This window comes from Coffea arabica, chromosome 10e (genome assembly GCF_036785885.1).
Source record: "Coffea arabica cultivar ET-39 chromosome 10e, Coffea Arabica ET-39 HiFi, whole genome shotgun sequence".
Lineage (NCBI taxonomy): Eukaryota > Viridiplantae > Streptophyta > Magnoliopsida > Gentianales > Rubiaceae > Coffea > Coffea arabica.
The window spans coordinates 4,315,322-4,330,904 of record NC_092328.1 but is presented as its reverse complement, the minus strand read 5'-3'; the positions used below and the strand labels follow the sequence as shown (position 1 = coordinate 4,330,904).

Below are 15,583 nucleotides of genomic sequence, written 5' to 3'. Positions count from 1 at the left end.
TGGAGGTGCTAAAGCAGAAAAGAATCAATCAGGTCCAGCTCCTGGCTATAGACAGCTCGGTCACCTGGATGACGCCCCTCGTTGACTTCCTCAGCTCGGGTGAACTCCCCGAAAACAAAGCTGAGGCCCGACGCATCCAACTCCGAACTGCCAAGTACGCCTACGCCGGGGGAACCCTCTACAGGAGGTCGTACTTGTCCCCCTGGCTAAAGTGCGTGACGCCCGAGGAAGGTGATTACGTCCTGCGCGAAGTCCATGAAGGAATATGTGCGGCCCATGTGGGGTCCCGAGTGCTGGCTAAGAAGTGCCTCCTTTTGGGCTACTATTGGCCCTCCGTCTTCCGAGACGCAGCAGATCTGGTCCAGAAATGCCGAACCTGCCAGGTGCACGCTTCGCTGCGCCATCAGCCAGCTCGGGAGATGGTCCCCATCCACAGTCCTTGGCCCTTCGCTCAATGGGGGATAGACCTCCTGGGTCCCTTTCCCCGAGCCCCGGGAAGATATGAGCACCTCGTGGTAGCCATAGACTACTTCACAAGATGGTGGAAGCAGAGCCCCTGGTCTCTATCTCGGGGAAGGCAATTCAGAAATTCTTTTGGAAGAGCATAGTTTGCCGGTTTGGGATTCCGCATGCCCTGATATCTGACAACGGCCGCCAGTTCGCCGAGGACCCTTTCCGCAGCTGGTGCGCCGAGATCGGAATCAACCAACACTTCACGTCGGTTGGTCACCCCCAGGCCAATGGCCAGGTGGAGAACGCTAACCGAACTGTACTGCAAGGGTTGAAGACTAGACTGGAATCCGCCCAATCAAGCTGGTTGGATGAGCTCCCCAGTGTCCTCTGGGCTTACCGCACTACGCCCAGGACGGCTACTCACGAGACCCCGTTCTCCCTAACATACGGAGCAGAGGCTGTGGTGCCCGCAGAGGTTGGTCTTCCCTCACCCAGAACACAGAATTTCGCGGCAACATCCAACGAGGAAGAGCTTAGGTGCAACTTGGACATGCTCGAAGTCAGGCGGGAGGAAGCGGCTATTCGAATGGCTAAGTATAAAAGCCAACTCGCTCGCTATCACAACGCCAAAGTAAAGACTATACAGTACCAGCCAGGAGACCTCGTACTGAGAAAGAACTCGATAAGCCGAGTGCACGGCTCCAACAAGCTCGACCCAAATTGGGAGGGCCCCTACAAGGTCCTTGAGGCGAGCCGAGCTGGCTATTGCAAGCTCGCTAAGACGGATGGATCTGAAGTACCTCGGACTTGGCACTTCTCCAATTTGCGGTTGTTTGTAGCGTAGGTTAAACCAGGGTGATCCGTGGCCTGTTCTCTGGAATCCGAGTTTTTGTTTTCTCATTCAATCACAGCTCGTTTTAATTTTCACTTGTACTTGTTTCATTTTACAATTTTCAAACCTGCACCTTACACTAATGGATTTAACATTCAATAGCATGCAGTGGAACAAATGTTAAATTCGTGAGGTGATTCATACTAAATCATGATTCAGCCCCCAAGTTGACTTAGAAAAGTGTTGATTAGACTTCCATTCTTGCCGTCCCACCTTGATCACACTCGCTTGCTTTGTTTGAAATCCTGTCCACACCCAAGAAAAATGTGTCTATACCTATTTTTCTTTGAAAGTCTTGTAGCTTAATTTGAAACGTAGTCTATAAAATTCTCTCAATCGATACTTAGTTGTATCGTTTAGAATTTTAAATATTTGTTAAAATATCTAAAATGGAGAGGTGAAAATACCTAAAGTATAATTAATGCTAAGAAGATGGGGTAATGATATACAATTAGAAAAAAAAAAAAATAGTGACTGAGATTGGTCTCAAAGTCAGAGAGTCTATCACATTATTCTTATTTTCCTTCTTGATAAAACATAGTAAGTTCATAATTTTTGATCACCAGCAATAACTTAAATAAGGACAGTATCAGAAAAAAAAAAAAACAATTTTTTTGTCTGCCAAGGAGAATTGCATGACAATGTACGTGGTCTGTCGTTATATTGCCTTATTCTGGGAAAATCACCAACGTAAAGGAGCCATTTCTTTCTTTCTTTCTTTCTTTCTTCAATACTGGCATGGTGGGGTGAGAAGAGCAAGAAACAACATAGATAACATTTTACAGGACAAAATTAGTATGACAAGAAACCCATATGTTAAACTGATGCTGAAGTATGACAGACAAAATTAGTTTAATTTGTTTTTTATTGAATAATAATAATAATAGGGATCTACTGCTATCATAGTCCAGCTAGTAGTCCCTATGAGGATGATACTGCTAAAAAAAAAATTAGATAGCCCTCTTTGGCGGGTCCTCTTTAAACTTCCTTTTCATCTGATGTTTCCTGGTGTTTTCTATTCACCCAATTTAGCTTGAAAATAATAATAATTAAAAAAAAAATTTGATCCTGTAACTTGTGTTCAACTAGGACAACGCCACAACTATGGAAAAAGTCTGCACAAAGCATCTATTTGTGCATTGGCATATAACAATAGTACCACTTATTTAAGGTCAAAACACTTCTGCCTGCCTACTGGAATACCCTTACAACTATTCCATGTAGCTTATCTGTGTTTGGATTGTATTTTTTATGATTTTTCATGAAAAAATTACTGTAACGATTTAATGTATGTGAGAAAAAAAACTAATAGAAAAATGTGATTACGAAAAATAACGTAATTTTTCGACGAAAAACTGCAATCCAAACAAGGCCTTTGCAAGACTGAATTTGCAATAGGCCAATGTTAACAATCAAAGGAAGAGCAAGAAACACCTCACCATAGATAACATTACAGGACAAATTAATCATACTTCGTATAATCTTCATACAGATGCTTGCTTATAAAATCTCACGCTTACATCAACATCCGTACGTTGTATTGCTCCATGACCTGGTGTCTTGTCATCATGTTGAAAAAAGTCATTCTCAACGAAAAATCAATATAATGCCTTAACTTGCACAACCCCAACCTTCTACTTTCAAATCAATGTCCAAGTCGTCTTTAGAGAGTGGAATATGTTTTTTTTTTATACATAAAGTCCTGGTTAGCTAGTAGCAATATTTGAATTATAATACAGAAATTGGTCAAGATTCTGGTATTTTCCGATGTCACTTACTGGGATGAAGCTCCCTCGTCGCTTCCACGAAGAAGAAGAACTTGGAGGTGGCGGCACCCTTTTCCAAGTTTTAATAGCAAATTCCAATTGCTTCCAATTTACCACCCACGTGTTTGAATGGGGCACTTCCATAATTCCATGCCGTTCTTCCACAGTCAAATATGGCCTCTCCATTTCCGTATTATTTTTCCTCTAACTTCCTCTTAACGTTCCACAACTTCTACAGTTTATCTGCTTAGTCCCCAAGATTCCTTGCTCTATATATATGCATGTTCGTGTTGCTCTCTATCGCAGACTGTATTATCCCTTCATTCTCCTCTCCAAGCAAAACTAGCAGCTGCTCTCTCGCAAATTTACACCATCATTGCCCATATTGTAATTGCCACAGTATTATTAATTTTTCTGAGATTTAAAAGTCATGACAAATTCCAGGTTTTTTGGGATTTTCTTTCTTCTTCTTCTGAACTCAGTTTTTATGAGCATTGAAGCTCGTCCCATGAAGGCTCAAACCACTGTTGATGTAGGAATAACGACTAAAATCGGTGATTTGTACGTCGAAGCTATCAAGACTGGAGGCCCGAGTGATGGAAAAGGACACCAGTTTACCGAAGGACATTCTCTGGAGGCGATCAAGGAGTCGGGGCCTAGTCCTGGTGAAGGCCACTAGCTATAGCAAGAATCAAGATTATCATCATGCTAACGTTTGAGTTTTGCATTCTTTCATTCTTAGTACTTGTAAGCATTCCTTTATTTGTTCATGTATTCATTTTTTGTTGCCGTTTCTTGGAGCTGCAAAGCAGTAGTATTCAGCAGATTAATTGATTCACTTGCTTGCCTGCCTGCGCAGCCCATGTGAAGTTGTGAACCCCTTTTCTTTTCCCCTGCACAGCACCGTGTTTTCCCATTCCACTTTTAACACTAATGCCACGCAATATTACCAAATACCGCAAAAAAAAAATTAAAAAAAAATTAAGGAGTACATATATAAGATGGTATTAGTACCAAGAATATTGCAAGGGAGAAGTGATCACCACTAATCTACTATTCTTGCACCAAAAAAAAAGAAGACTAATCCACTAAGGGATGGGATGAAATGTGTTAGTGGTATTTTGACCATCAAGAATACTTTCTATGAAGGTGGGGATGCCGGCTGAGTTCAATTCTTCTCCTGAGACCATGTAGACTGTAGAGTGTAGACTTGACCAGTAATTGCCTCCATACAATTGAAGTTTGCGTTTAATATTCCACATGGAAGAAAAAGCTTCCATTAATCAAAGAAAGTGTTATTTAAACTTGATTTTAGAGCATAATACCACGATCGAAACTCAATTAGGAATTGTATGTATGTTTCTTAATGCTAGTATATTGAAAAGGGTACAGCAAATTTTTTACCAAAAGAAAGTACCGCAGGTTTCATTCGGCAGCTTATAACGTAAAGAATGTTTTAACTCTAGTGCTCTTCCAAATACATTGATGAAGAAATCCCAACAATTTTGTATTGCTAGTTGAAGTTAGTTGAATTGCTTCATTTATAAAGGTAAAGGAAAATGAATAAGAAAAGGGCGTTGTCTCTCGTTTTTCAAGCCAGATTAATTGAAAAGCGAAAAAAATAAAAAGGAAAGAAAAAAAAAAAGATTGGCCAATTTCATCTGCATTTAATGTTTCCATGCATGACAACGTCAATTGTTCATTCTCAAAATAAATTTGAAAATGTTATGAGAAATCTAAAACATATAAAAGTATTGCAGATCCCATGGATTGGATCCACAAAGAAATTCCAATTGTCTTTATGATCAACTGCTCATTCAGCTCCAATCCCGAAATTCACCCATCACATCACCCAAACTTTGGGACTAGAAAATTTCCCTACACGTTTCTTGAGCAGCACAAGATCTTGTCCGTCATCATGGTTATTAATCGTCTAGATGATGCGTAGAAAATTATTTTTGTCATCAATAAATTAGCAACTTATTTTTTTTTTATCGCAACGATAGAATTCCTATAATCTAATCTAGTCTTATATAGAGGGAGGAAAAGGGGGACTCGATGTGAGTAGAAACTCCATCGAAAATGACCAATTAAAACCGCCACATATAGTGATAAATTGGTGGGAGGCAAGGGTTGACCTCCCACACCAACGAGACTTAAGTCTTGGGTGGTGGTCACCAGACCAAAGGCCTAGTGACAACTTACTTGGATTGCAAATTTTGTGGCATAAACTTTTGGAGTTTTTGAGAATTATTCTTTTAATACATTTCGAAATCACTTTTTACTTTATATGCATCTCATCTCAAAAAGGTTATAGACTACAAGTGTTAATTTTCTCCAATAAATAAATATATATATATTAATACCATAATATCTATTATGACAGTTAGGTCAGCCATTAGAATTTGGAAGCATAATCTATAACCATCATTTTTAATATGTAGCATGTTTTCCCCCCCCCCCCCCCCCCCCCCTTCTTTGAGGGGCTAAAATTGCTTGATGCCAAGTTCAGCTTAAAGTTTTTGAACCAATTTCGAACTCTAAAAGAAAAAAAAGAGTAAAAGATAAAAAGATAGCCCATTATTTGGAAATAAAAGTTTTTATCCTTATAAACACTTTTTTTTCCCAAGATTATTTTTAATTTTCACACATCCTTTTAATCTCACACTACTACTATTCTGTCAAAGCTCCTCATCACCTGGACACTGTTGCAGCAACAACGCTGAAGCCCAAGCCACAGCCACTGCCACCGCTACCACCACCACTGCCTGGCTTAAAACGCACCCAAAAACACAAAAAGTGGATTATGCATTTCAACCTGAACATTGGGTTTTGAGCAAGAATTCTTCCTCTTGATCTTTTGCTGCTTTTATAATCATGAGAGGCTCAGAAAACGTGGCTGCGGAAGATTCCACCACCATATCAGATGATGGCGGAGCCACCACCGTCACCTATAACGACATTGAAGACAGCAAAGAAGACGAAAAAGCCGTGGACTTGCCACCCAACCCGGCCCAACACCCGCCCACGCAGCCGCAGGCCAGTCCCTACCAAGAAGGAGAACTAGTCCTTGCTTATCATAACCAACGTGTCTACCCTGCCAAGGTTGTCAAAATTCAATCTTTCGTCCTACCCTTTACTACTATCATCCAACTTAAACTGGTTTCTTTTTCTTTTTTGGTTCATTTTTCGATTTTTTTTGGAGCCGGGGGGGGGGGGGGGGGGGGGGGGGGGGGGGTTGTTAGGGATTTTGTCTGCGTCAAGGCGTGATCATTTTCTTGTTCTGAAATGTTTAAATTGATAAAATTTCTTTGAAAGCATTGTAAAGTAGGATGAATTAAATTAAATTTGTTATGGATATGTAGCTTAAAGCAATGGTATTGACTTGATAATAGTTGAGAATTCAGAAGAAAAATGTCAGCTTTTCCTTTGTTGCATAAAAAGTTAATTACATTAGCAACTCAAATTATCAGGAAGAATTTAGCTATGGATCAAAGGCCTCACCAATGACTAGACATAGTTGTATTAATGCAAGGACAGACTTGGACAAATATACACAGTCAAACAACCACAAACTCGCAACTGTAAATTTACAACCATTTAAATTGTTCAAGATCACTTGGCATCTGGAGTGCTCAGAAAATGTATCTCTATACTGGAGGCTTAGTTCCACTTTCTTCAGAAACCAGAGTTCTGTAGTAGTAGAAGTATCTCTGAAGAAGAAGAAGAAGAAGAAGAAAGAAGAACTATAGGTGTAGACAGATTGAACTTTCTTTCTGTCAATAACTCTTGACCAATCAAAAATTTGATATGCTATAAAAGCCGTATACATACCCCAGTTTTGATGGATAGGAACGTTCTTTTTCGTTCAGATAATTTTTGGAATTCTACTTACATGCAAGTGCTTCACATTTGTGTTCTGTATTTTCTGTCCAGATAATGAAGGTTGATCTCGTACTGAATGAATGGAGGTATTCAGTGCATTATCCCGTAAGTTCTACTTTCCTTACTCCATGTTCTATATATTGTCAAGTCACTTCACTGCTGCTGCTTCACTTATTTACATGGTTTATCAATAATTTTTTATAATATGCAAATGTTTGATTTAAGTCATAGTTTACTTTGACTAGTTCCTTATGGTATGCTTTTTTTTTTCCTGCAGGGCTGGAAAAAAAGGTGAGTTCAGAATTTGGTATGCAATCTCAATTAAATGTCCCATGGACACTTATTGAATTTATAATTGAGGATCTTTGTCTAATTCTTCTTTTTCATTTTTCTGGTTTTGGTAACCTCTTTTATTGTTCTTTTATCTTTTAAGACAATTCATTATTCTTGAAGTTAATGGATTCTTTTTCTATCAGATGATCCAACAATGATGTATAGTTTGCTTTGAATCTGCATAATCAACCGTTTTAGGAAAGATACGTTGATCTACAATAAGTGATCTCACATAGAGTGCAAATTTATGCTATTCAGAAGGCAGAGTTCACCTTTGGCAAATTAAAATTCATGAAAAGGATAGGGCTTAACAAAAAAATGTGACAGAGTTACATGGAAAACTAAAGATCTAGTGGACCATGTATAAAAGTTGGATTGGGAAGTCTCAGTCCAAAAGAGATGTACCACAATAGTAAGCATTTCAACTTAAAGAGATGTACCACAACGTGAAGCATTTGAACTTGCAGGCAACATTTAATACCCTTGAAGGCCATCCTATTCCTGTAAGTTCAAAGGCCCAACAAAATTACCAGAGTTATGACATTCAAAGCCTTATCTTGATATTGTCTTCTGCCCATGCCTTTCCAATTATTACAAGATAATTAGTAGTTCATAGCAGCCCAAACATAGGTCGAGCAATGTGAGAACTGTATACCTAGAATCGTATAAGACTTAATAGTGTGTGATATAATGCTCTAATTCTTCTCCACTCGCCTAGTATAAGAGAATCTTCACTTTGGCAAATCGAATTATTCATTATAGAGATTTTGTAATCTTGTTGTGGCTGGTAACACTCAATCCTTTCACGAAAAACTTCCCCTTTTTTCAATATAGTCTATACTGCAGAGTATCATAAGTAGAGCGTTTGTCTTTTATTAATAGACTGAATTAGGAAGTTATTAATTATTAAGATGCTTTCATAGCCCGAATTCTCAAATTTTCACACTCATTCTCATCCCATTCTTACTCACCTCACCATTTGACTGTTTAAATAAGGACAGAAACCTCTTTGGGAAAAGAGTGTGTTCTAAGAGTACTGGTGTAGTAATTGGGCATGCTGATTGCGATTTTGTGAGAAGTTCAATTTCGATTTCATTTTTTACAGTTGGGATGAAGTGGTAGGCATGGATCGCTTGATGAAATACACTGAAGAGAATCGACAAAAACAGCAGGAACACAACAAAAAGCAAGAAATGGAGAGCAATGCCAAGCCGGGGAGCAAACAGAAAATTTTGACTGGTTAGATTAGTTTTGCATTTCCATTATAGCTTTTGGTTCCTTTTTTGTTTTACTGACTGTTTTCCTCTCAAAAATTGTGTGATGGAATGTGGCTGGAGTTAAACTATAGTAGTAATCGGTAAAATGAAACTCATGAATTTAAATTTCTTTTGACGGAGACTGCTTTTTTGTTGTTATTATTTATGGACTTCAGTTAGAAGAGTCTTGAGTTGACATTTGCAATATGTGGATGGATTAAGTTCTTTGTTATGGGTTGAAAGGATGGTTTATTGAACTGTCTGAGTTGACTTGGTTAAGGCTGCTGCACTTATCACAACAATTCCAATTTATGGCTTCTTATTCTTCCTGCTTGCAAGTATATATTAAAACAATAAATTGGAATACCGCCATTTTGAGACCATGAAGTCAAATTAAGTTTTTCAGGCTCCAATATATGCTCGGGGGAAAAAAAAGGAAATAGATTGCTTGAAGACCATTTTGGTTTTTAGCATTTGTGAAAGATTAGTATCTAATGATGGAATTGTAGGCTATTCTGGTTTGAACACTGCAGGTGCAAGAGGCAAGAAGCGAAGAAGTGGATCAGTTCAAAAGGTAAATGTTTGGGTTATGTCATTTTTCTTTACCACAGTGATTTGGAACTTGAATTGTAATGTTTTTATTAATTATTGCCTCTCTCTCTCTCTCTCGCATGCACACTCAAAACTGGAAAATTAAAGGGTACTATGAAAGCTTTGGTGTCCTTTTGATAATTTACTTCTTGCCTAGGTTGCTATTTAGTTGTGTTTCTTGCATTTATGATTCTTTGCCTTATTCTTTTTCCTCTTTTCCCTCTGTTGCAATTGGGTATAGGATGTCAGGCTCCTTATACTGGATTCTTTGGGTCAATATGTAGCAGCTTTTGCTATTAGCTTAATTGAGTGGATAATGTTCTAGAGTCTCTCCTCCCTGTAGACTCACTGTGGTGCCTTTGTTTTTGGGGAAGGAGAAAAATCTGTATCAATCCAACTGAAACTGAATGCATTATGTCGGAATAGCATTAAGTTCTCATGTGGAAATTATAAAGTATAGCATATTCATTTTCTTTGCATACTTAGCGTACACCAGGAAAGCAAGGGATTTAAAATGTTCTGGCTATCTCTTTAGATATAAAGTAACCTGTATGGTGTGTTCTTTATTTTTTTCGGTTACTTTTAATGACCAATATGAAATTTCAAATCTCTCTTAATATAATGGTCAGTCAAACTTGATCATTCAATATGCAGCATGGGGAGCATGATACCTCAATTACTGAAGAATAAAGGTTAGAAACTCAATTACTTGGAACATGGGATGATGGGTTATATTATGTGCCAAGGCAGGATGTGAACTCTTTACTTCCCTGTGTAACCTTCTCTTTTCTTGACAATTTTGCCATTTGTTCATCATGTTGAAATTAGAGTACTAAATATTTGAGAATTCAGTCAGATCAAGAATGTGATCTCGAGTGGTGGACATCTCTATCACTTAAGTTGGCAGCAGAGAACATTTTACTGCTTAGAGAAAGAACATACATGAACTCTTGAGATTTCAGCTGTGTATGCTTATTTTCCCTTTGGTAATGGGAGTCTCTTTTTGACTTTTGCTGTACCATTGTGGTTTTGCTCCTCAGTCTGGGAGGTAATAGGCAATTTAGTGAACTGATTTAGGTCTGGATAAGAGATACAAGGCAAATTTCATTTTTCTGATTATGTCGAAGCTATTTGCTTTTCCAATTAGAATTAAACATCTCCTAGGGACTCAGAAAACTTGACAGCAGATATAAGATAGTGAATTGCATATGGAGTTTATTTTGTCTGGTGTTACCAGCTATGCAGCTTGATTGCTCACCCCTGGTTCTCAAAATTTTGTGCCATAAATTGTTTTTATATCTGTAATATGGAGTTGTCTTAATGAGTTCACTTCAGTTGGATTTAGCGGGTTGTTTTTCTCTAGGAGAAAGCAATGCTTTTGACCGAAAAGCGGGTGAATATCTATATTCCACCTGGATTAAAGAAACTGCTTGTTCATGATTGGGAATGTGTTACACACTTGGGCAAGGTAATTATTTCTTCCTCTATGATAATTTCCTAGTTAGCTTCTTGATATAGTATTATGCTTGTTTTGTTCTTATACATTGTCTGCAAGTAATTCTCAGTTGCTGATTTCTTCACTGTTTGTTGATTGATTTCTTCACTGTAAACCTACTAGCATCAAGCTTAACTTGTCAAACTAACTTTTTCTATACAACGTGCCATAGTTATGTTTGTTTCTATGTGTTACACAACTAGTGAATTGCCAAAATATCTTTTTGTCATTAATGTTCAGTTATGGATGTCAGACTTTGGTAAAACGCCGCCAAAGGCTGTACTGATGATCCCCTTGGTACTTACATTATATTAAGATGCTCATTAAAGTGGAAAATTGCCCACGGTGCTTGGTTTTTGGTTTAGATTGACTTGGAGAGACAAAGATCACAGAAATAACATGGCTGTCTGAGATCTTTCTTAATCAAAAACTGAAATAGAAAATCCTGACAAGCTAGCAGCGTTACTGCTTTATCTTCATTGGTGAATAAAACTATCTGCTAAGTCATCTTTTTCTCTTTCCATCTTCATATTGAAATCAAGATGACTAAAATCTTTATATTGCTAGTGATGCCACTTCTCAGATGGTTGCTGGCTTTAGGTTTTACATGTATATATCTTTACAGTAATAATGCTTCCGTTTCATGCAAGTACATTTATGCTGGGATGTTCCATCCTTTGAACTTGAACTTCAGTACTATGTAGCTTAAAGTGTATATGGAATCATTGTTCGTGGTTTTGATTCCTTAAATATGTAAGGTACAGAGATATTGGGCTCTAGAGTGATAAAAAACTTTATCCATCTTCTCTTCCAGTTCTTGCATTTGGTGTCTTATATTACTTTAAGAGACATAAGGCTTTTCAGATGATAATTTTTTCCTAATTTTCCTGAAAATATGCAATGAATGTCATATCCAATGTTAATTTTTGTGTCTAATAAAGTGGTACTTCTGAAGCTATTTATGCAATATATTAAATGAACTTTTTGTTTTCTCATGTATTTCAACTTGTCTTTGCTGTACATCGACTCTTGTAGCTAGTCAAACTTCCTAGCTCTCCAAATGTTGATGAAGTCTTGAGCAAGTATTATGATTACCGGCTCAAGAAGGACGATGGGTAAGTCCTCGTGTTTTTTAACCTTGTTATTTGCTTGCTGCTTGTTCCTATCTCTTTTTTTAATCTGAAATCTCAACTTTAGATACTGATGCTTATAGAATGTCCTTTTCTGAATTTCCTGAAGTTTTATTCTATTGGAAGCTACAATTGAGGAAGTTTGTTAAGTTTTTATCAAAATCCTTTTATGAACTGATGGTGAAAGAGATCTAGACTGCTTGGACATTCTCTTTTGCGCTACTGAGGTGCAACTAGCCTATCATACATATCGATCTAGATGACATTGACAGCCTTGGGGTTGGAACTTTGACTGGATTATTTGTTTGCTTGGTACTATGGTAAATCATGACTCATAATGTGCACCAGGGTATACATGGTGGTTAGACTATTCTTCAGGAGCGAATGTCAATGCAAGATATGGTATAAGTAAGGAATCAATAAAAGGGTTTGTACAAAAGGCAGATGTCTGGATTTCTCTTTAGAAGTTGGTCCCAAGTTACTCGAGGTGTCTGTTTCTGTATTGATATTGTACAGTTCTGAATTTTTTAGTTCAGTACTTTTTGCATGTACGACTCAGTAACTGTTTAGTTAGAAATGGAAAGGAAGAGCTGATATCCATCTGGAGAGAGAATGTTGGATGATTTTAGTTGTGGAGCATGTTAAGTCAAACACAAAGATAAGCATACTTCCATTGTGAATCTTTCTTTGTTCAACCTGCTTTAGCATTTTCTCCTATCTGGTCTCTTGTAGCAAAACTTCGTCAAATTTTTAGTGATGGAAAAGTTTTGCTTTTCTTTCATTGATGAGTATCACTGACTATATTCTTTTGATTATTTTGCATTGCTTTTAGGGATGGATGCAGGTTAGCTGGTTCTGTTGGAGAAGTAGTCAATGGTTTGCGTCGCTACTTCGATAAAGCTTTGCCTGCAATGCTGCTTTACAAGAATGAGCGGCAGCAATATGAAGAAGCAATAACAGATAATATTGCCCCTTCAGCTGTATATGGAGCTGAACATTTGTTGAGGCTATTTGGTATGCTTGTACTTCGTGCTGAAACCTAAGTACCTTTTTTTTCCGAATTTGTCTGCTGAGAATCAACAGTAAGTACCACTGTACCACAGCAAAAATGTTGTGTTGCAGTCTATGGAAAATTGGACTGCAAAGGAGGATTAATAAATCTATACAGAATTGCTTTGAAATGTAATGTATAGTTTATGATTGTATATGGTCATTGAGTTCTGGACTTGAGTGTGATTCATCAAATTCAGAGAGAGAAATGCCTGAAATTGCTATCAACTAATCTTTTATGCTTTAGAACTAGCAATTGTATTTTTCAGTCAATGCTTTTAAGCTCATTTGGAATATGTTAATATTCAAATTCTGTGAAATTCCAAATTGAGTTGCTGTAATTCTGATAAGCAACAATGTTTGTTTCTACCTGATTATGGTCATTTTGTGAAGCTGCTTGAGTAATTGTTCGCAGACCAAAAAATTGATTACAATAATTTAAAAAAAAAAAAAAAACTGTATATATGTCTGACTTGATTGTAAATTTTTATGCTGTTATTTCTTCCAGGTCTTTTTGTTGTGAATTCATTTTTGTTTTAATAACCGAAGTTTATCGGAAAACAGTTTCTCAAGTTTAACTTTTTTTTGGGTTACACTGACAATGTTTATAAATCTGGTATATATGTTTTGGTAAACTCATCAATATACAGGGATGAGACAGGATAGGGAGTCTTTGCTGGTTCTCCTACTATATGCACATGCCTGGTATCAACTGCTAGGTCTAAACCTCTAGGTTCATAAGCTTATGTCTTGCTGCTCATTGTTTTAGGGATACGATTAGATGTCTTTGCTGCTGGAGTGATTCTTTCTCTACCTAATCAATTTTGTTGTTCTCTGCAGTTAAATTGCCTGATATATTAGACAGTGCTGATATTGAGGACACAATGCTATTAGAGTTGCAAGAATACTTGGTGGACTTTCTCAAGTATAAAATCTTTCTGCGCTCTCGTTTGTTTTTACAGCATAATTCCCTTTTCACCTATTTTTTAGGATGGCATCAGAGGAGTAGGATATAAACATAATTCTGATTTTCTTTGGCGACAACGTGCTTCTCTTATTTCACACATGGTTTTCTTCTCCTAAATGTGGTATTTGGAGTGCAGGTTCCTTCAGAAGAACCAAAGTAGTTTTTTTGCTGCTGCTCAGCAATCCACAGAAATCTCTGATTTAACCATTAAGAAACAAGAGGACTGAGTTGGAACTTTGGTATGATTGTCTGCGTGTACATATAAATATAGGCTATGTGGCTGAAGATGAAATTTTTGGGATCATTTGCAGTTCTTTTTAGCTGCTTTCTTCAACTTCTGGCACCTGATATACCTCCTATTCTTCTTGGATGTTTGTACGAGTTAGTTACTGATATGAGCAGTTACATACTGTTTGCCAAAAATGCATGTTTATTCAACTCGAGACTCCTTGGTTTAATTTTCATTTTCTGCTGATTGCTGTACTTCGTTGTCTCAGTTTATGCGACAACTGATACAGGTATATGATAACTGAAACTTTTTGTCAGTTTGAAGTAAATGCAAAATGCAGTACTACTGGATGAGATATCAGTTGACGAATTAGAGACATCTCTAGCTCATAGCTCTTCACTGAACTTGCTCTAATTGCTAGACTATCAAACTAATCTTGGTGCCGCAGGCTAAGAGGACCTAATTAGCCAGCTCCAATTTTTCCATTTTCAGCTAATTTTAAATCAATTTTTGGACAAGCTTCCGGCTTTGAATTGGAATACTTCATTTGACTACACTTTATCAGCACTTTCCAAGAAGATGGCGGGGTGGCAAGCACTGTTTTATTTGAGGAAAAGTCTTTAATTTACCGTAGCTCCCGTTTCTGTGATGTGAATTTGGAAAAATCCACTTTTTTTTTTTTCTTTTTCTTTTTGGGGGATCTAATGGGAGGGCTAAGGCTCTATTACATAGAGATTAGTCTAGGCGTAGCAACGCCCATAACATCCCTAGCTAGCAGGTTCCTCAAGTCATCCGGTGGAGCATCGAGAAACTTTCCTCCTGGGTCTGAATTTAGACTTTCCTTGGCTAAGATGTTTGCACATTGATTTCCTTCTCTCCATTGGTGCTGGTGCTTTGCGGTCCCATTGTCGGTCCAAGAACCTCCTAATCTGCTTTAGCTGAGTATGATGCGTTACTATCGCGGGGCATGGTAGCTCCAAACTTACTCTGGAATCCGTCTCCATTATGCACATTGGAACATATACTTGAATGACCACAAGTTTCCTTCAGTTGAATTGAATGACAAGAAAGATCTACTGCATACGTCCTTGTATGCGTCCCACATAAGGCTAAAATTAACTCGAGCTCAAGCCGAGCATTAGTATATACGAGTCAAACTCGAGTAGCTATTTGTTAGGCTCAATTGCTCGATGAGCTGCTCGAAAAGTTTGAGTTGATATGAAATTATAAGAATATTCTTACATCAATTAAAATTGAGTTGACTTCAAACTTTTCACGAGTCAGAATGTCGAGCGAAACTTGAACTGACATCTCGAACTGCTTGCGAGCTAGAAATTGTGCCAAGCTCGCTAGGCAGAAATGAATTGAGTTCAAACTTTTCTTTTTCTAAGCTGAGTCGAGTTCGAGCTTCATTTTTTTGGCTCAACAAGCTCGAACTCGCACATTAACAAGTGTAGCTCGACTCGATAAGTTTAAAATTCAACTCGACTCGTTTGCAGTCTTAGTCCCATATATGCTACTATACGTAGTTTGAAA

General features: G+C 37.7%; 1 protein-coding gene across 3 annotated transcripts; it reads left to right on the top strand.

Moving 5' to 3' along the window:
- Positions 1-5,748: 5,748 nt before the first annotated feature.
- On the top strand, positions 5,749-14,261 carry LOC140004352 (protein MRG1-like). Of its 3 annotated transcripts, none has more exons than XM_072068215.1 (10): positions 5,749-6,216; positions 7,048-7,101; positions 7,274-7,287; positions 8,435-8,568; positions 9,119-9,159; positions 10,540-10,644; positions 11,707-11,786; positions 12,634-12,815; positions 13,692-13,776; positions 13,955-14,261. In XM_072068215.1, exons 1-10 carry the CDS (start codon positions 5,989-5,991, stop codon positions 14,043-14,045), a joined length of 1,014 nt encoding a protein of 337 aa, XP_071924316.1. In that variant the 5' UTR covers positions 5,749-5,988; the 3' UTR covers positions 14,046-14,261. The 3 variants fall into 3 exon arrangements, with proteins under 3 accessions (XP_071924316.1, XP_071924315.1, XP_071924317.1); XM_072068214.1 differs by having other exon boundaries at positions 9,095-9,159; XM_072068216.1 differs by having other exon boundaries at positions 6,077-6,216; positions 7,274-7,303; positions 9,095-9,159.
- Positions 14,262-15,583: the final 1,322 nt, after the last annotated feature.

What these genes read in the sequence shown, in the direction of transcription:
- LOC140004352 (XM_072068214.1), top strand. Translation starts at nt 5,989, where the DNA reads ATGAGAGGCTCAGAAAACGTGGCTGCGGAAGATTCCACCACCATATCA. An exon ending in AACGTGTCTACCCTGCCAAG is followed by an intron (nt 6,217 to 7,047) that starts GTTGTCAAAATT and finishes TTTTCTGTCCAG; the next exon opens with ATAATGAAGGTTGATCTCGT. An exon ending in CGGCTCAAGAAGGACGATGG is followed by an intron (nt 11,787 to 12,633) that starts GTAAGTCCTCGT and finishes CATTGCTTTTAG; the next exon opens with GGATGGATGCAGGTTAGCTG.